The following is a 22264-nucleotide window of genomic DNA, read 5'->3' as shown; positions in this document are numbered from 1 at the left end:
CTCTCTCTCTGCCTGCCTCTCTGCCTACTTGTGATCTCTGTCTGTCAAATAAATAAATAAAATTAAAAAAAAAAAAAATATATATATATATATATATATATTCAAGAAGAGAAATTAAAGATATATATATCAATCAAGTAATATACCATGTTATAGAATTGGAAGTCTCATATTGCTGAGATTATGGGGGTAAGTAAATGGAACACATGCTTAACTGCAATCCCAATCAAAATCCCAGGAAGATTATTTTTTGTAGAAATTGATTGGAAAACAAGGGCACCACTGAAATTCAGTGGGAAAGACAGTCTTGTCAATAAGTGGGACTAGAGGGGCGCCTGGGTGGCTCAGTGGGTTAAAACCTCTGCCTTCAGCTCAGGTCATGATCCCAGGGACCTGGGATCAAGCCCCGCATCGGGCTCTCTGCTCGGCAGGGAGCCTGCTTCCGCCTCTCTCTCTGCCTGCCTCTCTGCCTACTTGTGATCTCTGTCTGTCAAATAAATAAATAAAATCTTTAAAAAAAAAATAATGTAAGGGTGAGATGAAGCAGGGCGTTATAGATAAAACAACATTAGCCAGGAACTGATAATGTTAAAACTTTTTTGTAGTATAGCTTCCGTCTACTTCTCTGTATGTTTGAAGTTTCTAATATGTTTGAATTTATTTATATTTTTAATTAAATGTTGGAAATGACATTTCTAATCTAAACCTTTCTTTTTATAAGGAATTCTTTTTATAATGTCTCATATATGAATGCCTAGTTTCTGCTAGAACACTGTCACTGCTTAGCAACTGACTACTTTTTAGACTATTTCATTTTTAGAAGTCTTGAAATTATAAGTATTTTTTCAATGTATTGAGGCAAATTCTTCTCCCTATAATTTTTACCCATTGGGTCTAGTTTTGTATTCTCAAGTAATAGAAAATAAAATACCATGGTCATCTCTAAGAAACTTAAAGTATTTGATTGTAATTATCATTTTTCTTTTTTGAGTCTTAAATTCCTAATGTTTTCTGTCATTATAATCTTGGTTGATTTCTCCTGAATATTATTTAGTTTTTCAGTGTTCTTTTCAAATATGACCCTCAAAACTGAACATATCACTATACCCCAAATGTGATTTTGCTAGGACTTCTCTTATTCTGCACCCACGCCCCATCCTCCACTTTTTAAATAGTTGGTATTACCTACCTGTTCTAAGACAGATTAAGATTAGGTACCTAGGGTACCTGGGTGGCTCAGTTGGTTGAGTGACTGCCTTCAGCTCAGGTCATGATCCCGGAGTCCTGGGATCGAGTCCCACATCTGGCTCTCAGCTCCATGGGGAGTCTGCTTCTCCCTCTGACCTTCTCAAGCTCTCTCTCACTCTCTCTCTCAAATAAATAAATAAAGTCTTAAACAAACAAACAAACAAGATTAGGTACCCAAAGTTAGGAACTATAATCATAAAACCAGAAGAAATTTCAAGTGTTCCCATAAAATAAAGCTAGCCAAGCCCCGTGCTTTTTGTTAAGACTGATATTTATTTCTTGGGATTGAGTTTCTGTTGTGGCCCTTGGTAGCTTCATTTTGGTGGGGAATTGAAGAACAACTGATCATTGTTTCTTTCTCACCATGAAATAACTTTTTATTTATGCGCAATTAAGCTTATCACTATTTTTTAGCATGGTATACCTCGGCTTTTTATTTCTCACTGAATCTCTTACCTTATTTTTCGCTTTTATTCTCTCTTTATATTGCAAGTTTTCCAGCTTTTTCAACCTGGAAATAATAGTTCATTTTGTGATTAAGAAAGAGTTAAACAATGTGAAATCACCTGATAAGTTTTCTGTAATCTATCACTGAAAAACTAATGTTTAAGTTTGGCTCTTTGGCTGCAAAAATTTGTTTTATTTTAGGAATATGCACGGGATAATAAAGACAGATCAGAAACTCACACAAATCTAAACTCCCTTAAGGAGTGTGTGGCCAGACATTTTTTCTAGATCTCCGGTAGCTCCATTGATCACACAGCATAGGATCTTTCATCTTCCCACTAATATTTAATCACTAATTTGTTTGATTCGGTCATCCTCAAAGGGTGACCGACCTTTCCTCATTGTCTGAGGACATGAGACCTTCAGTGCTAAATCTGGACAGTTCCAGGAAAAGTGGCAGAGTTGGTTGCCTTGTCTATACATAGGCTTCTCCCTTATTTGCTTAATTTTCTACTAACTCGTATTCTTATCATCACAGCTCTGAAACTTTGGCATACATAGGCTCCTTTAGCCTCTTTTCTCCAGCTTTGGACCTTTAGGTTCATTTCTGTCTCTGACTTTTCATACTTCCTAGTTCATTATGTAAGATAAGGAATCTTCACTGGCCCAGCCTGCCTTCTTGAGGAAGATCCATGTTACTGGCAAGCCTATAGCTTGGGATGCCCACTTAATAATAATTTGATTTGTAACATCTCCCTCTTTTCTGTGTTTTTGTTTAATGCTTATTAACATTCACTTTGGTGCTTGCAAAAGTTTCCTGTGGCTGCTGTAACAGATTACCTCAAACTTACTGGCTTGGAAGGACAAATTTCTTTTCTCGAAGTTCTGGAGGCCAGAAGTCCAAAATCAGTTTCACTGAGCCAGAATCAAGGTGTCAGCAGAGCCTCTGCCACAGATTCTAGGATAAAATTTTTTCCTTGACTCTTCCAGTTTTTGGTGTCTGCTGCATTCCTTTTCTTGTGGCTACATCATACCAATCCCTGCTTCCATCTTTACCTTACCTTCTCTTCTTCTGTAGGCCAGATCTTCTTCTGCCTCTTTCTCATAAGGACAGTTGGGATGGCATTTAGGGCCCCGGTGGATAGCCCAAGATTATCTCCTCATCTCAAGATCCTTAACTTAATGATATCTGCAAAGACTCTTTTTCCTTATAGAGTAACATTTACAGGTTTCAGGGATTAGGACCTGGTGTCTTTGGGTGTCCATTATTTAGTCTGTTACCGTCTTCATAGCTGGTCCTTGAAAGGGCCTTCAGGTTGAGGCTTGATGAAGGGTTATGGTAATAACAGAGAAATGGAAAGACTATAATGTATATTCCAAATGCTGGATCAGTTGAAATATCCTGCTTAAGGGACTAAAATCAATTTGTGACTCTAATAGAGGTTTGGAGTTGTGGGAGATGAACATTATATATCCTTATTTCATATCTGTTACGGTAGGTATTTTGAATCCTCAGTCACATTGTGCAGGGCAATAACATTCACCATACTTGGTAATGAGTAAAAGCAGGCATATGTGTGGCTCTGTATTTTTCATAACCTCAGCTGCACATGGATCTCTTTTTGCAATATGATTATCTGTATCTTGACTCCTTTAGCCACTCTGCTAACCAAATTTAGAAGTCTTCCTCTTAGCAGAATAAAGAATAATGTTTCAAGCTGATTTCTCTGGCTGGAGGTGTAGGCCTTTAAAGGTTTTATTTATTTATTCGACAGAGAGAGATCACAAGTAGGCAGAGCAGCTGGCAGAGAGAGAGGGGGAAGCAGGCTCCCCGCTGAGCAGAGAGCCCGATGTGGGACTCGATCCCAGGACCCTGAGACCATGACTAAGCTGCAGGCAGAGGCTTAACCCACTGAGCCACCCAGGCACCCTGGAGGTGTAGATCTTTGAAAGCAAGGGCAGAACAGAGGTGATTTACTGTAAGGAAACTGTGCTGGTAGTGAGAATGTTTTTATCCCTACCTCACTATTAGTAAAAATCAAGGTGTTTGTTATTTATATCTGGAAATCGTGGTCATGATTTGCCTTTAAGGGAGAATTGATATCATTAAACTTTTACTGGATGGGTTAGAACTGGTCCTGGTTTTGCCATAATTTTACTGAGTAGTATAGGGATATACTTTTTTTCCACATGATGTAGGGCTCAGCCTAAAAATGGTACTTTGTTTATTTCTGTATTTTCTTTAAGGGAACATTCTGTGCAGATTTGTGAAAAAAAATAGTTTTTGCTTCTCTGAAAAAGGAATCAAAATAGATGCTTAATGAAATTACTAGGTAGATAGAAGGAATGAACACAAAGTCAGCATATTTTATATTAATACTTATTATCGGCTGTTATTTCAAGTACTTGAAACAAATGGGTTGAGATGTTTGAGTTTGTGTTCTGAGTTAATAGAAAGGCTTCCTGGAAGAAGGGGGATTTGAGAAAAAACTAAATAGCTACAGTCTTCAAATGTTAGGGGTGAAGAAGGAATTCTTGTAAATAGGAAAACAATTTTAGAGGGACGAGGAATGGAGTCTTCTAGCAAGGAGTGATAAAAGTGATTAGGCATGCAGGGACTAATTGAAGAAATAACTTCTTATTGAGAAGGTGAATGGAAGGTAAGGAATGTATCTGCTCAATCGTTTCTAAGTTTATTAATTCACACTCTCAGGTTCTGATATTTTTGTGTACATTCTTATTAGCACAAAGCATATGTTGGTAAAAAACAATTTGAATAACAGCACTTAAATCAAGTTATGAAATGTAGTATTTTAGAATAATGAAAATCATGTTAAAATACTATCAGCAGACCAAAGTCTCCTTTGCAGGTAATCCTCTTGTCTTAGGTCTGGCATTTTTTAATAATAGGAGCCTTTTTCCCTGTTGGAACACTTAGTGAATTTGGTATTAAAACTTTAGCCTGTTTTTGTTTGCTCTTTTTTCCCTTGTCCTGGCAGCTTAGTCAAACCATGAAACAGGCCCGTCACCGGCTGGCATCCTTTAAGACTGTGAATAAAAAAAATGCGTCAGTGTTTCCAGACAGTAGAAGGAAAACCTCTCCCCAACAAGAGGTAAATTAATTTCTAATAAATTATTTTTAAAAGTACAGGTAAAGATTTATTTATATCTCAACATTATTTAAAGCTGTAAAAGTAATTGGAAATAACCTGAAATATCCAATAGTAGGGAATGGTTAAAAAATTATGGGGTATCCACATATAGCTATTCTAAAAATGATCATGCTTTCATGATATGAAGACAAGGGAAATTGTGATACAAAGTTAAGTGAAAAAAGTAGGATATGAGATTATATACAATATATTCTCAATTAAAAAACTTTATTCAGCCAACATTTATGGAATGATTATAGTTGCCAGGCATTGATCTAGAAGCAGGACTTGGAGTAGAGAAAAGATAGATAAAGATCCCACAAGGAGCTTCTGTGCTTGTAGGGAAGCAAATAATAAACAAGCAAATAAATGTAGAATATAATTTCAAATGATAAGTGTTTAAAAAAATAAAGCAAAATAGATTAGGAGGGAATGCTGTGTGCAGAGACAAAAGCCTGGAAAGAAATGGACCAAGAGGTTAATGCTGATTATTTCTGGTTAGCATTAATACAGGTGATTTTTATTTTTTTCTCTCGGCTTTCTCTATTTTAAAAACTTTACAGAGTGCACATATTTTACTTTATAATCAAGAAAAAAAATACTATTTTTTTAAAAAAAGAAACTCTTCTAATTCAGAATACAAGATTAGAGTGAATAATTGGAACCTAAATGTGGAGCTAGACTTAAAAGGATACTTAAGGTGATACTTGTAAAATGACATTGTTCTGTGCCTATTTATTTCAGTGTTCACAAATTTGGATGCTAAAAACAAACTCATGTATTTTCCTGTGTTTACTCATTTTGGCATTAATTTCAAATTTTGATAGGTAGCACTTAGTAAAATGGACCATTTCATCTTTTTTGCTCTTTTTTTTGGGCCATGATCACCTCTGTCCCTTACTTAGTTCTTAGTTTTGCTTCCTAGATTATATATATCTATTATATTTTTTGTATTCTTTTCCTTAAGTATCTCAACACAACCACCAAAAACGTTTGTGTCTTTTATGTTTGCAGTTTGTGGAATACTAACTTACAATGTCTCCCCTTTCAGTAGTAATTAAGACATAGTTAAATATAAGAAACAGGCGGGCATGGGTGTGTGTGTCATACATGGCATTTTGTCCCAGATACATTCAGTATGGTTACCTTTTTCTAGCATTGCCATGTTATGACTCTCAAGATATTCTTTTGTACCTAAATTCTTCTTCGTGGCTGGTATTTTGGACAATTTTCGGACCTATGGATTTGGCAACTCCAGTTTGTGACATTCGACTGACTCCAGAGTACTGTTAGAATGAAGTGATTGGACACATTCTAGTAAACCAGAAAAAAAGAGTTATCAGATCCTAGAGACTCATATTTTATATTGTGTGAAACATGTTCAAACCTTTTAGTTGATGTTTTTCCAGAAAAAGTACTGTTTACAGGTTTGACTGAAATAATCATTCAGTAGAAGGGAAAAGGATTAAGTCTGAGATAACATCCTGTATAAACCAGTTTTATACATCAAAGATGCCATTTGAATCTAATTCATTATGATGATGGTGATGATGAATTCAGACTGACTGCTGCTTCCAAAGAATGCATGTGTATTTTTCAACTAAGACATTGGAAATACCTATTCCATAGAAATGAGAATGATAAAAGAAATTAGTGTAATTTTTTGTATTTCTTATATCAAGTATGTGGTCTTTCCCTCAAATCTGAACAGTTTTCTGCCCCCCCCCCCCCAGTTGTGTGAAGTGGAAATCTGCCAGTCAGAAAGGACATAATCTATAACCCAGTTGAACTCCGGTTTCATTTCCTTGTTAGACTTATTTTTACTGACCTTAGAATCTGTCTGGTTGTTATTGTTATTCCAGATTTAGAGATACAAATAGAAGATATATTTGCTTGCACACTGTCAGTTCACCAAGACAAAATCATAAGCCTCTTAAAATTGATCCTGGCTGGGATAGGAACAAATTGTCATTTATAAAGTTCATATATTCTAGCAGCCTATTTCACTCCATGTTCCTGTGTGATTTGTTTGTAAATCTGAAGTAGAATTCGACCACTTGTTTTTCTTTATTCTATATTAAGCCATCCTCATCTGTTAAGATCATTCCAGATCTTTCACAAAAACTCAACTTAGTATCATGAGCATGTTGCTTTCTCTAGACCATCTATATTTGTATTATTTTTTTTCAGAAAGCACTTTGTAGGAAACCATCATCCCTCAAGATAAATACAGGAACAAGAAGACAGTTGACCTTTCATGGTCCGTCAAGGTCTTTGGTCTTTTAACTACTTTGCATTACCAGAAATTTATAGAAAATCAGGGAGCGCAATGTAAAGAATAAAGGGAGGGGCGCCTGGGTGGCTGCATTGTTAAGCCTCTGCCTCCGGCTCAGGTCATGATCCCAGGGTCCTAGGATCAAGCCCTGCATCCCTACTTCTGGGTCCCTGCTTGGCAGGAAGCCTGCTTCTCCCTCTCCCACTCCCCCTGCTTGTGTTCTCTGTCACTGTGTCTCTCTCTGTCAAATAAATAAATAAAATCTTTAAGAAAATAAAAAATTCTTTAAAAAAGGGAAAAAAATGGCTTGTTAGAGCTGTCCACAGCTAATTAAGTCTGGGTTTAAGGGTTAAGATTCTAATGTCCAGTATTTTTTTTCCTAACAGTTCTATTGGGATATAATTTATATACCACACAGTTTACCCATTTGAAGTATACGTTTTGGGGGCGCCTGGGTGGCTCAGTGGGTTAAGCCTCTGCCTTCGGCTTGGGTCATGATCCCTGGGATTGAGCCCCATATCGGGCTCCCTGCTTGGCGGGAAGCCTGCTTCCCCGTCTCTCTTCCCGTTCACTCCCCCTGCTTATGTTCCCTCTCTCGCTGTGTCTCTCTCTGTCAAATAAATAACTAAAATCTAAAAAAAAAAATATATATACGTTTTGTATTGCATGAAGCACTGGGTGTGGTGCATAAACACTGAATCTTGGAACACTGAAAAAAATAAAGTATAGATTTCAGTGGTTTTTAGTATATTCACCAGTTTGTACAATTGTCAACATAATCTAATTTAGAACACTTTCTTCGCCCCTAAAAAAAAATCCTATTCCCATTAGCTGTCACTTCCCATTCCCTCCTTTCCCTATGCCCCATCCTAAGCAACCACTAACCTACTTGCTGTCTGTATAGATTTGCTTATTCTGGACATTTCATCTAAATGGAATCATATAATATACGGTCTTTTGTGACTGGCTTCTTTCACTTTGCATGTTTTCATTATGTTGTAGAATGTATCAGTACTTCATTCCTTTTCATTCCCAAATAATATTCCTTTTATGGCTATATCACGTTTGGTATATGCATTCATCAGTTAGTTGATGGACTTCTAGGCTTTTGTGAATGACTGCGACAAACACTTATAAACGTGTTGTGTGGACATTCATTTCTTTAGTAATGGAATTTTGGGATCCTAGGCTAACTCTATGTTTAATATTTTGAGGAACTGCCAAGCTGTTTTCCATCAGCAATACATGTGGATCCCAATTCCCCACATCCTCACCAATACTTATTATTGTCCATCTTTTTTATTATAACCATCCTACTGATGTGAGGTGATATCTCACTGTACTTTCGATTTGTGTTTTCCTGATGACTTATGATCTTGAGTATCTTTTCACGTACTTATTCACCCATTTATATATCTCTTATGGAGATAATGTCTATTCAGATGTGTCCATTTTTTAATTGGGGTATTTGGTTTTTTTATTACTGAGTTATAAGTGTTCTTTATATATTCTGGATACATGTCCCTTATCAGATACACATGATGTGCAAATATTTTTTCCCATTCTGTAGGTTGTCATTTCACTTTCTTAATGCTATTATTTATATAAAATTTTTAATTCTGGTGTTGTTTATTTTTTCTTGTGTTGCTTGTGCTTTTGATGTAGTATCTAGTAAATCATTGCTTAATCTAAAGTCATCAATAATTTCTGCTATGTGTCCTAAAAATTTTATAATTTTAGTTCTTACATTTAAGCCTATAACCCATTTTGAGTAAATTTTTATATGTGGTGAAGAAGTGTTTTAATTTAATTCTTTTCCATGTAGATATCCACTTGTCCCAGTACCATTTGTGGAAAACTATTCTTTTTCCATTGAATTTTCTTGCCGCTCTTGTTGAAAACCAGTTGACTGAGAGTTTATCGATGTCTTAATATTATTTTCTGAGATCCATGAACATGGGATTGGGATGTCTTTCCATTTATTTAGATCTTTTTAAATTTCTTTCAACAGTGTTTTATAGTTTTCATTATATAGTCTTATGCTTCTTTTGTAATGTCCTGTTTTTATAATATTTGATTATATTGACCTACCAAATTATATTAATAGTGTGCTGAATCCCAGGATTTTATTGTAATCACATTGTTTCTACCTGTAATAGATCCTTTTTTTCATTGTTGATTGTGTCGTTTTGTAGGAACCTGACTCTGAGGAATCTTCATCTATTATGACAGATAAGGAGACAGAAAATTTGTTTTGGGAAGACCAGCATTCTCTCCTTTCTGAAGACAGGGACAAACCTTTCAGCAGAGTTCAGGTAAAGCAGAGTGGAAGGAGATTGTATAATAGAAGTTAAACTAAGTATGATTTGGGTTGCCATATTGTACTAGTTTGGGAAAATAGGTTTAGGTTCTGTTAAGTTGAGCAAAGATGAAAATTTCCTGTTTTATTCTAGTAATTTGTTTGACTACAGTATCTTTTTTTATTTTTATTTATTTTTATTGTTTTAAAGATTTTGTTTATTTGAAAGAGAGCGACAGAAAGAGAGCATGAGCAAGCACAAGCAGAGGGAGCAGCAGGCAGAGGGAGAGGGAGACGTAGGCTCCCCAGTGGCAGTGAGCCTGACACAGGGCTCAATTCCAGGACCCTGGGATCATGCCCTGAGCCGAAGGCAGACTCTTAACCCACTGAGCCACCCGGGCACCCCTTTGTCTTTTTTTCTAAGATTTTATTTATTTATTTGGAAGAGAGTGAGAAAGAGAGAGAGAGCACAAGACTGACAGAAAAAACATGAGCAGGGGGAGGGGCAGATGGAGAGGGAAAGGCAGGCTCCCCACTAAGGAGGGAGCCTGACACGGGGCTCTCAATTTCAGGACCCTGGGATCATGACCTGAGCTTCAGGCAGACGCTTAACCCACTGAGCTACCTAGGAGCCCCTAACTACCATATCTTTTTGAGATTATTTTAGGAATCTTATGGGAAAACCTAGAGTGTTGCTACTACCTGGCATTCTATGTTTGATGTTTATGTTCACTTTTAGAAAGTACAGTTCAAAAATCCATTATTTGCTGTGATGAAAGAGGAAGAACAAAAGCAATTAGATCTTCAGGGCCTTCAGAATATTCTGCCAGAAGCCCAGGATTATCTTCCAGAAGGCCAAGGTGATCTGCTGGAAGCTGAGGATGATTTGACAGGAGTCCAGAGTGTTGAGCTAGAAGCTGAGAGTGTTGAACCAGAAGCCAAGAGTGTTGAGCCAAAGCTCAGTATCCCAGCTATTGAGCTGGAAAGCCAAGCTGTTGAGCCCAAAGCGCAGCCCATTGAGCCTAAAGCCCAGGCTGTTAAGATAAAAACTCAGGGTATTATGCCAGAAGCCCAGAATATTGAACTAGAAGATGAGAGTATTGTGTCTGAAGTCCAGGATTTGCTACCCAAAGAACAGTGTGTTCTTCCCAAAGACCAGAATATTCTACCCAGATGTCAGGACCAGGACTTTCTACTTAAAGACCAGGATTTTCTACCGAAAGACCAGAATATTCTACCCGAATGCCAGGACCAGCATTTTCCACCCAAAGACCATCACGTGCTCCCCGAAGACCAGAATAATCAATCTAAATTTCAGGACCAGGATTTTCTACTAAAAGACCAGCATCAGCATTTTCTACCCAGAGAGCAGGTAAAACAGAGTGGAAAAGAGATATAATAAGAAGAAATATCTACTTAAATTTTGGAGTGGGATTTGTGAGGACTAAATTGCAGCTGATTTGGAGAGTCATATTTGGAAAAAATAGTTTCCTCATAAATTCCTCAGAAGTCTGGGGTTCTCATTATATGTTAAAGTATTATCAGCAGCACATTACCACTTAATTGACAATTTACTTTTTTTTTATAAGTCTTTATTAGGAAAAATATTTCTAGCAGCCATTATCTGCTTTGACAGCTGAAAGACGGAAAAGGGAGTGGCCCACAAGTGTGCAACAGTATCTTTTACTACTCAGGTTCCAAGTTCAGCCCTCCAGCAGAGATCAGTTAGGCCAAAAATAAGAAGAAAGGGACCAACAGGAAGCAAATTACATAGGGCTATAACTGGGCTTATGTGGAACAGAATATAGTGTTTTCTTTTTTTTCATATCATGTTCAGTTATATTCTGACCTCAGTTAATGCCAGAATTCTCACTGCAGCCTAAAGTATTGATTAAGCTGTCTTTCTTAACTGAACAATTGGTATTTTGTGTTCTTTCTTTAGGAAACCGGTTTGAAGCAGCCAGCATCAATTTTGATAGGCCCAAGAGGGAGAGAGGCATTTCCTCTGGGTGTCCCTCAGGATCTTCCACCCAGGCATCAAGATCAGACTTCCACCAGGGACAAGGTAGAACAGAAAAAAGGAGAGAGACCAACAGGAACTGAATTGTTCAGGGTTTTAGTTTGGAACTTGCAAAGGTTGTTCTCAGCTAGACTTTGCAAATGACAAAAAGTATGGCTTTCTGCTTTATTCCATATTTCACATTGTCTTGAGTTAGAAAAATTACTGTAAGGCCCTCAATAAAGCCTGTAGTATTACTACTATCATATTATTCCTACTGGACAACTTATAATTAGTGTTTTTGTTTTCTTTTAGAAAGTACGCTTCAAGGAGTCATATTCTGATGTGTCAAGTGAAAAAGGAAGAAAAGACTATTCTCTGGCAGGTTATCAGTATCTGCCTCCTAAACTACAGGACCAGACCTTCATGAGAGATCAGGTAGAGCAGAATAAAAAGGAGATAAATAGGAGATAAAGTAACTGGATTTTACATATTCTCAATAATTGGTAACGTGAAATATAGAAATAGGTGCAGAAGACCCTGGTCTGATGAACTCTATCAGTCAAATCAGTTCTGTCATTTAGAAGGTTGATAAATCTCATTCACATTCTTATTGTAGAATCAAACTATTTTAGTTTACTAAGATTATACTACAACTTCTGCTAAAGCCCACATAGTATAACCACAAACACACTGTCCCTATATGAACAGTGTAGGAAGATGTGGCAGATCCTAAATTACTTAACGTATGGGGAGTTTGTCAGACTATTCTGTCCACGGTTTAAGATTAAAAATTCAGGTCTACAGAGTTAAGCGAAAACTGTTGCATCCTCAAAAAAAAAAAAAAAAAAAAGGCATAAAATGAAAGTATTAGGGGCGCCTGGGTGGCTCAGTGGGTTGAAGCCTCTGCCTTCGGCTCAGGTCATGATCCCAGGGTCCTGGGATCGAGCCCCGCATCGGGCTCTCTGCTCAGCGGGGAGTCTGCTTCCCTTCCTCTCTCTCTGCCTGCCTCTCTGCCTACTTGTGATCTCTGTCTGTCAAATAAATTAATTAATTAATTTAAAAAAATGAAAGTATTATATCCTTGTTCAAGTTAAAATGTATCAGATTATCCTCACCTGGTACCATTTCCCTGGAGTTCTCGTTGAAACCTACGATACTATGATTAGCTTGTTGCCCTGGTCAGACAGTTTGCTTTTTTATCTTTATTCCTTTAGAACATGTTTGTCAAGCAACTGCCATCTTTCATGAGAGCAGAGAGAATGAGTGATGAATTGCCTCTCGAGTATCCTCAGTATGTTGAACCTAAAACCCGGGACCGAGCTTCCCCTAGAGAATAGGTAGAGCAGAATACAGGGGGAAGACTTTCCTTCCTAAAAGAGTAACAGAGATGAAATGACTTAAGATTTGGGTTGAAGCTTCTCAAGCTAGTTCAGAGGTAGGCTACATAGAATTAAAGTTTCTAGAGTGAGGCAAAGAGCCTAACATTTTCAGTTATTTCAAAATGTGCCAGACCTAAAGTCTGTCCAGGTGAGAAAGCATATCTGTCGTTTGGGTTGGCCAAAAGACAGGGTTTGTATAATATTGATTGGTTAATAGTAGATCATTCTACATAAACTCACATCCTGGAGCATATTTGACTTTCTGCATTTGGCTTTATAAATACTGAAGAGCTTCTCCTCTTGGCCATCTGAAGCAGTACATCAAACCAAACATTCTGCTCTACCAGCTTGCACACCAGTAATGAGGAAGGATTAAAACAAGCCGTTTCCCGCCACAGAGCTCTCTGAACTTTACCACTGCAAGCTACTGTTTGTGCATGGAGTTAGTGGGGACATCTAGTAGGAGTACTCATAGAAATGACACAAGTTTGTTTCCTGGCTGTACCTTGGGAAAATGCTATCAGCACACAAAAATATTTCTTCCAAGCGTATTATTGAATAAAGAGTTACCCCATGCAAAACAAAACAAAACAAAAAACCAAGGACCAGAATAATCTGGGATTTGCTTTAAAATAGTCTGGGGAAAAGAGTGGGAAAAGAGACAGGTGGAAAAAAATTACTAATTATTGAAGTTTGGGGGATAGGTATCTTGGGATCCATTATACATTTTCGTTGCTACTTTAATTTCTATTTGGAAATTTTGTATTAACACATGCAGGCACACCTGCACACCAGCTCTGTTATGTTATTCTCGCCTAGTATCATTATTTTGGAGTTAGCACTGATGTCATTAGTTGTCACTAATCATTTCTGCTTAGACAGTTTTTTATTTTGTTATTCCTTTAGAGCAAGTATATCAAGCAACCCTCATCTTATGAGAAATGGGAGATTGAAAGAAGAATTCCTTCTGGAGTGCCATCAGTATGTTTCACCCAGTGTTTAAGATCTTGCCTCTCTGGGGAATAAGTAGAGCAGAGTATAGGGAGGAATAAGTAGCAGAGAATAAATTGCTTAGGTTTTGGCTTAAGTTTAACAGGGAAATACAGTAACTACTTACGGGTTTAGTGTTAAGGTCAGTAAATAGTGGGCAGAGCTATCCTGTCCTCGGATTCTGTGATGTTTCATACCATTCTGACCTGTGGAAACTACTTCCGGCCTCTTCACTGAGGCTTTTACCATTGCCTGGGCATGATGCTTCTGCTTTGACAATTGATGTTCAGTGTTGACGTTGTCTTTTAGCACAGGAACTATGGGCAGGCCTTACATAATGTGACAGATGAGAGGTGGAGAAAGGAGTTACTTCCGGAGCGCCATGAATATGTTTTTCAGGATATCTAGGATCCAGGTTCAGCCGGAGAGCAGTAGAGCAGAGCGCGGTGAAAAGTAAGCAGCAGAAAGTAAATCAGTTAGTGTTTGATCTGGGCTTGCCAGAGCTATACTTCTAACAACAGTACTGCCGCCGCTGCTGCTTGTGGTAATGTTCTCTTCTTAATCCTGTTAATAATAGAAGTAACAGCTTGCATTTGGTAAGCACTTTCCAGAACCAGAAGAGTTCTAGAACTTTGTATCCATTGTCTCATTTCTCATTCTCACAGTCATCTGGGGAGATAGATACTGTGATTATCCTTGTTTTATAGATGAAGAAACTTATGACTGCCTTGTGGATACAGTTGAGACCCATAATGGTGGCAAGGAGTGTAATGTCTACTTTTATGCCATAATGTATCAGACTATTGTAATAGACCTATATAGAGTAGTAGGTCAGGGCTATCACTGCAGTCTACAGTATTTTTACTAGCATTATGTCACTGCTCATATACTTTGGTGACTGCTTTTGTGGTTTTTTTTTTAGAGCTTATACTTCAGAAGGCAGCCATCTGTTGGGACAGCTGAAAGATGGCAAGAGGATTTGCTTCTGGATGACCATCAGCATCTGCCAGCCAAGCACCAGAGAGAGGCTTCCGGCAAAAGACAGGTAGAGTATGAGTAATGGAATTTGGATAGGATTGTACGCACATATAGAGCTGGGATTGGTAAGACTGAGCAAAAAACAGATTCTTGTTTTATTTCATAGTGTGTGAAACTTATCCTGACCCAAGATTACTTTAGTGCTCTCGCTGAAACCGAGGATATTGGAAAAATTCTATTTTATATGTATGTTCTTTTATAAGGGGTGTATTTCTGATGGCCATTGTCTTTTATAGCAGGAGAGGGGAAGAAATGAGTGGTTTCTGAGGGAGAGGAGTCAGGAGGCTCTTCCACCCAGTGGCCAGGCCTAGATCTCTGTCAGTAAGCTGTTAGAGCATAAGATGGGATCACCAAGAAATTAGCTGTTCAGAATGTAAGCTGGAGCTTATTCGGGTTATATTGCCTGAGCAATATGTACTGAGCAATGTACTGAGTTAAGATCTGTGGTTTTTCAAGAAAATGCTACAGCAATCTGACCGCCATGGCTTAACTGAAGTCTGGTATATTCCCACTAGAATTTGTCACTGTCCAAGTAATTTCTGTCTTGTGATTTTATGTTATTTTAACAACAGAGCCTTCAGGCAACCGGTGTTGTTAGGATATATAAAAGAGATAAAGAGACATTTCCTCTTGGCTCTTTTATAAGAGCAAAAGAAAAGGAGCATAAAGACAAAGTAGAATTTGGGCTGAGGACTACACTGTAGCTCCTTTGTAATTTTTAGTTTGTTTCTATGAGGTTGGCCTAAAGGTACACTGTCACATTTTATTCTACATTGTCACTTATATATCCTGAAGTGTGCCAAGCTCTTTCCTACCTCAGATCTGTAGCAATGTTTTTTTCCTTTGCCTGGATATTCTTCTCTTTTTTCTTCACAAAGCTGGTCACTTTTCATCCTTCAGGTTTCAACATAAATACCTCCTTGGAAAAGACTGTCCCGACCACCTTATCAAAAATAGGTCTCCTCTGTTTTGTTTTTCTCTATCCTTGCATTCTCTTTCCTTCTCTGTACACAAGACAATTTGTAATAATTCATTGATTTAACATGTTTTCCACTGGTCTGTAAGCTTTATGAGGAGAGGTACCACCCCTGATATGTTTATCAGTGTATCGGCAGCCTGTATAGTACAGTGCCTGGTACCTAATAGTCTCTTGCTAAATACGTTTTGAATTAGTCAATCAATCAGTTGTTTACTGAATGCCTCGTTAGGTGTTAGCCATTGTTTAGGTGCTAAATATCAAAGAGACAGTTGTGAATCAGACACAGAACTCAAATTTCAGACAGTCTAAAGAAGAGAGACTGACACATAAGCAGATAATTATGAAGCAACATAATTAATGGTAGAGGGGGCATAGGGTATTAACTGAGCACAGAAGAAGCATACCTAAGTGACTGCTTGAGGGTGCACTGCCTTGGTTGTCCCTCTGCCATACAAGCCCGATCCCCTGGGACAGTCCTTTCTCCTTGTAGGCTCCTGAGATAATCCAGCCTTATTGGAAAAAAAAAAACATTTTAATAGTGTAGATTTAGATCACCGTCATACTTGGGGCTTATAGTCATAGCTGCTTAGCATTTTTCTTGCTTGCCCTTTGTCAGCTCCCTCTCCTGCGGCCCACACTAATAATAGTAAACCTTAAATACTTTGTAAAGTTCTTGCTACATCCCCATACCCTCAGACTTTCATGAAGAAAATAGAAGCCGTCATGCACTAACTCCCTCAGCCATTTGTTTTTTTGGCATTCTCACCTATTCCTACTATGTCAGAAGAAGAGTTATCTGTCCTTGGACCATGTTCTGGATTCTCTTGCCATCCTTTCTTCTGGGTCCAGTTTTGAATATTATATTGTGAGACTCTGGCTTCTGTTGAAATCCTCTGAAGAATGTTGCATCTTTTGTTTATTTGTTCTAACAGGCAATCAGCCTGGTTAAGTATATATTATAAGTTCTTTCTCACCTTCTGTGAAGAGTGGCTCGAGCGTTAGTTTTCATAGCCTTCATTATATTCCTTTAGGTCCATCCCATGCATGCACAACTCGGGTGATTTGGGGACATATGCCAATTCATACACAGGTTTAAGGAATCCAGTTTTCTAGCTCACTCCTTCTCAGGATGCCCAACCCCTACACTCTCCAGATACCACAGGCCACATTTCCTGGAATCTTTAGTTAAAATCAGTGAGGCGGAGAGGTCCATAGTAAGCTTACTCCTTGCCCAGTGCTGAAAGTCTAGTTTTTCTTACTTTTTTGAAAGCAGAAAATGTTTTCATTTTTATTGAAGCAAAAGTAAACACAAACCAAAAGAAAAAATAACCCAAAATTCCATAAATAACTATCATCAGTCCCTGCTATGTATCATTTTCAGATTGTATTCAGTCTGTTTTTGTTATTCATGGTAGTTATATAAAGTTGTCACATCGCAGTAGTGAATACTAAACCACTGTTCCTAGGGAAGATACAGAGTTCGTTTTTTGCGAGCCCCTGATCATGTTTTGGTCACTCATCAATACCTAACTTTGTTTTATGTGAATTTCTGTTTAAAGACACCTATTTCATACATAATGTTGATTTATTAACATGGACTCAGAGCCAGTAACACTGTAACTCATTCCTGAATGAGCTCATTTCATACATGTATTTTCTCCATAAGGTATCAAAGCCTTCTTAAGAGTACTAGATAGTACTTCAACACTGTGCTTGGGAGCCATTTTATTTTATTTTATTCTGTCTTTTATTTTTATTTCTTTAAAAAAGATGATGTATTTTAAATGGAGGCACCTGGGTGGCTCAGTCATTAAGTGTCTGCCTTTGGCTCGGGTCATGATCTCAGGGTCCTGGGAATGAGTCCTGCATTGGGTTCCCTGTTCAGCGGGAAACCTGCTTCTCCCTCTCCCTGCTGTGTTTCCCTCTCTCTTTGTGTCTCTCCCTGTCAGATAAATAAATAAAATCTTTAAAAAAATACAAAAGATTATGTATTTTAGAGAGAGAGAACAAGAGAGGGAGCCAGGAGAAGGGCAGAAGGAGAGGGAGAGAAATCTGCAGGCAGACTACCTACTGAGCTCAGAGCCTGATGGGATCTGGGACTTTGTCCCAGGACCCTGAGATCATGACCTGAGCTGAAATCAAGAGTTAGATGCTCAACTGACTGAGCCACCCGGGGGTCCTGGGAGTCATTTTAAATAGTGAAATCTCCAGCAAAAAAGCACAAAAGATGCAAAAACCTTGGCACTAAAAAGACCTTGAAAAGAATACCTGTTTACAGTTTGAAGTCTGAAACAAAAAGAGCAGAGCATCCCATTGTTCAGCCTCAGCTGGCAACATGCATATCTGGTGACTCAAATTTGTCACAGCTCTATGTCTGCAAATGACCATAAAAGCATCACAAGTGTTAATTTTGGAATTACAAATAAATAGTAGTAAACAGGCAAATTCACAAGTAAGGAGTATGTAATATTGAGGATTGACTATAATTTATATATTATATAATTAACCTATTTAAAGTGTATGATGCAGTGTTTTTAGTATATTCAAAGGGTTGTGTGAAGTTTGCCACAGTGAATATTAGAACATTTTCTTCATACCCCTAAAGTCCTTACTCATTAGCAGCCAATTCCTTTTTCCTCTACCCCGCAACCCTAGGCAACCATTAACCAATTTTTCTGTCTTATAGAGTTGCCTATTCTGGACATTTCATATAAATGGGATCATTATGGAATATATGGCCTTTCGTGACTGGCTTTTTTCATTTACCATAATGTTTTCAAAGTTCATTGACCTTGTAGCATATAGCAGTACTTTATTCCTATCATTAGATGACATTCCATTTTATGCATATAGCATGTTTTTTCCACTCATCGATTGATGGACGTTTGGATTGTTTCTACTTCTTGGTTGTTATGAATAATGTTGCTATAAATATTAGCATACAAGTTTTTCTGTGGATATGTGTTTTCATTTCTCTTGAGTATATCAAGGAATGGAATTGCTAGGAATGTGGTGACTCTATGTTTAACCTTTTGAGGAACTGTCAAATTATTTTCCAAAGTGGCTGCACTATTTTTTCATTCCTTCTAACAGTGTATGAGGGTTCTAATTTCTTCACATCCTGACCAGCACTTAATGTCTTTTTAATTATAGTTATATTAATGGGTGTGAGGTGGTATCTCATCGTGCTTTTGATTAATATTTTCCTGCTGGTTAATAGCGGGCATCTTTTCATGTGCTCATTGGCTATCTGTATTCTTCGGAAAACTGCTTATTAGGTTATCTGCCCAATTTGTAATTGAGTTATTTGTCTTTTGTTGAGTTTGTGAATTCTTAATATATTCTCCATTCAAGTCCCTTATTACTTACATGATTTACAAATGTTTTCTCCCATTTTGTAGGCTTTTTGTTTTCTTGATGGTTTCCTTTGCAGCACAGAAGTTTTTAGTTTTGAAGACATCTAAGTTAGTTACTTTTTCTTCTGTGGATTATGCTTCTGGTGTCATATCTAAGAAACCACGTAAGGCAGAATCATGAAGGTTTACTCTTATGTGTTCCTCTAAGAATTTTATATCTCTTGCATTTAGGTCTGTGATCCATTTTGAGTTAATTTTCATATGTGGTATAAGGTAGGAATTGAACTTCATTCTTTTGCATGTGGATATCCGGTTGTCCCAACACCATTTGTTGAAATGCTTACCCATTGAGGACTCTTGCCAAAAACCAGTTGATCGTAAATATAATGGCTTATTTCTGAACTGTCAGTTCTGTTCCATGGATCTATTCTTTTTTTTTTTTTTTAAGTCTGTTCTTAACCAATATCACACTATCTTGATTACTGAGCTTTGTAGTAGGTTTTGAACTTGGGAAGAGTGATTCCTCCAACTATGCTCTTCTGTTTCAAAACCATCTTAACTATCCCTTGCATTTGAATTTAAGGATCACCCTGTCAACTTCTACAAAGAAGTCAGCTGACATTTTGATGGAGATTGCATTAAATCTGTAGATCAGTTTGAAGAGTACTGCCATCTTATCTGTCCTTTCATGTCTTTTCCATTCATTTAGACCTTCTTTAATTTCTTCCAACAATGTTTTTTAGGTTTCAGAGTATAAAATTTACACTAACCTTGTTAATTTTATTGTAAGTTTTTGGTGGTATGTTAAATGGATTTTTCCATTAATTTCATTTTTGGATTGTTAATTACAAGTATAAAGAAATACAATAGATTTTTGTATACTTACCTTATATCCTGCAACTTTGCTAAAAGATACGTAACTTTTAAGCTAAAAAAAGTAATATTGAGCTTTCATTCTAAAAGTTAGAGATCATAATTTGACCCATAACAAAGTAGGTATACTGTTATGTCGTAAATCTTTTCTAGTAATATGGGCGAAAGTTAGCTCCAGTTTTCTCACTTTCATGTCAGTTGATGTTATAATGTTTTTAGGTTCTTATTTGGACTCATACCCACCAAAAGAGTTGTATAAATTGAAAATGATTACAGCTTTGAGATAATAAGGGATCTGGCTTTATATCCTGGATTCAGTCCTAAGTATACTCAGAGTGATTTTAAGTGACCACTTTAGAAGAATTTTCATTCTGAACATTTTTATTTGTTATTAATTCATCCATGTTTTTGACCTGATTTATTTTCTTTGGTTTATTATATTTTATTTGGTTTATTCCTTCTGAATCTGCTTCTTTCATTCTTTTAAAATTTATTTTATTTAATTGATTTTTTATTTGCTTGTCTTTATCCAGTTGAGGTCCAAGTTGCAGGAGAAAAGAAACAATAGATAAACATATCAAAAGCACATACAGGGCTTGCTTTTGCCAATTTTGTCACTTTGTGTGACTGTACTTCTAACAGGTTTATGATGAATATCAATCAAGATCAAACACTGAATTTCAAATTCCACTGACACTCCAGTCTGGAGTAGATCAGGAAGAAGACAAGAGAGAGGTATGTAATGTTAATTGCTTTTGAACACTAGTATTTCTACTATAATAGTATGTATGAAATTGGGAAGGATTTACTGTGTTCTTACACATTAAGAACCAATACTACAAATTCCATGGATAAAGGAAAGAAGTTACTTGAGTCATTATAATATGTTGAACTTTTCTTTCAAACTTCTAGGATTTGGGATACCTTGATGTGAAATCAGATATCTGATCCTAGTGAATTTTTTCCATTAGTGTGCATTTGTCACAATAACTTAAAGGAAAGGTTTTATCTCATGACTTCCTTTTTTTTTTCCCTTCTCAATCTAAAGTTGGGTTAAGCCAACAGTTTTTTTTTTTAATTTAATTTTACTTTTTCAGTGTTCCAAGATTCGTTGTTTATGCACCACACCCAGTGCTCCATGTGATACGTGCCCTCCATAATACCCACCACCAGGCTCACCTAACTCCCACGCCCCTCCCCTCCAAAACCCTCAGAATGTTTCTCAGAGTCCACAGTCTCTCATGATTCATTTCCCCCTCCAATTTCCCCCAATTCACTTTTCCTTTCCTTCCCCTAATGTCCTCGGTGTTACTCCTTATGCTTCACAAGTAAGTGAAACCATATCATAATTGGCTCTCTCTGCTTGACTTATTTCACTCAGCATAATCTCCTCCAGTCCCATGCATGTTGATACAAAAGTTGGGTATTCATCCTTTCTGATGAAGGCATAATAATCCATTGTATACAGTTTTTAACACTGACGATGTGCCAGAATCAGATGCGGAACTTTTTTCAAAATGTAAATACCTGAACCCAAACAGATATACTGATCAGTATATTGAAAGGTAGGTTTGGGGAATCTGTGTTTTTAAAAAAATTACCACTGATGCTTGTGATGGCCTCAATATTAAGAACCAGCTATTAGACTTTTAATAATTTTTACCAAAAGGATATAAGCTACTCAAGGGGCAAAAACATGTCCATGTGTACATTAGTGCCCTTTAAGTAGCTTTTGTCCTTAAAAGAGAATATATAAACCCAGAGCATAAACCCAAAGGGCAATAACACTTGCTTTTTTTAAAAATTTTTAATTTTTTTATAAACATATAATGTATTATTAGCCCCAGGGGTACAGGTCTGTGACTCACTTCACAGCACTCACCATAGCACATACCCTCCCCAATGTCCATAACCCCACCACCCTCTCCCTACCCCCCTCCTTCCAGCCCCCCTCAGTTTGTTTTGTGACTTTAAGAGTCTCTTATGATTTGTCTCCCTCCCAATGCCATCTTGTTTCATTTATTCTTTTCCTATCCCCCAAACCCCCCACATTGCATCTCCACTTCCTCATATCAGGGAGATCATATGATAGTTGTCTTTCTCTGATTGACTTATTTCGCTAAGCATAATACCCTCTAGTTCCATCCACGTTGTCGCAAATGGCAAGATTTCATTTCTTTTGATGGAATACTATGCAGCCATCAAAAGAAATGAAATCTTGCCATT

The 22264-nt window shown here is 37.3% G+C and overlaps 1 protein-coding gene across 1 annotated transcript in view; it reads left to right on the top strand.

The window, feature by feature from the left end:
* LOC111153790 (coiled-coil domain containing 15) overlaps positions 1-22264 on the top strand; it is an 80195-nt gene that overhangs the window by 9388 nt on the left and 48543 nt on the right. Inside the window, exons 5-12 of the mRNA XM_022513029.1 lie at positions 4695-4808; positions 9318-9437; positions 10161-10793; positions 11364-11486; positions 11736-11858; positions 13709-13783; positions 14715-14837; positions 20681-20773. Of these exons, the coding sequence (XP_022368737.1) occupies positions 4695-4808; positions 9318-9437; positions 10161-10793; positions 11364-11486; positions 11736-11858; positions 13709-13783; positions 14715-14837; positions 20681-20773 (1404 nt within the window). The remainder of the gene's footprint in view (positions 1-4694; positions 4809-9317; positions 9438-10160; positions 10794-11363; positions 11487-11735; positions 11859-13708; positions 13784-14714; positions 14838-20680; positions 20774-22264) is intronic.

The sequence above is a fragment of the Enhydra lutris genome, unplaced genomic scaffold (assembly GCF_002288905.1).
Source record: "Enhydra lutris kenyoni isolate GAN:26980312 unplaced genomic scaffold, ASM228890v2 scaffoldscaffold34, whole genome shotgun sequence".
Taxonomy (NCBI): Eukaryota; Metazoa; Chordata; class Mammalia; order Carnivora; family Mustelidae; genus Enhydra; species Enhydra lutris.
Note: the sequence above shows the minus strand (reverse complement) of the source record. Positions and strands in the feature narration are given on the sequence as shown.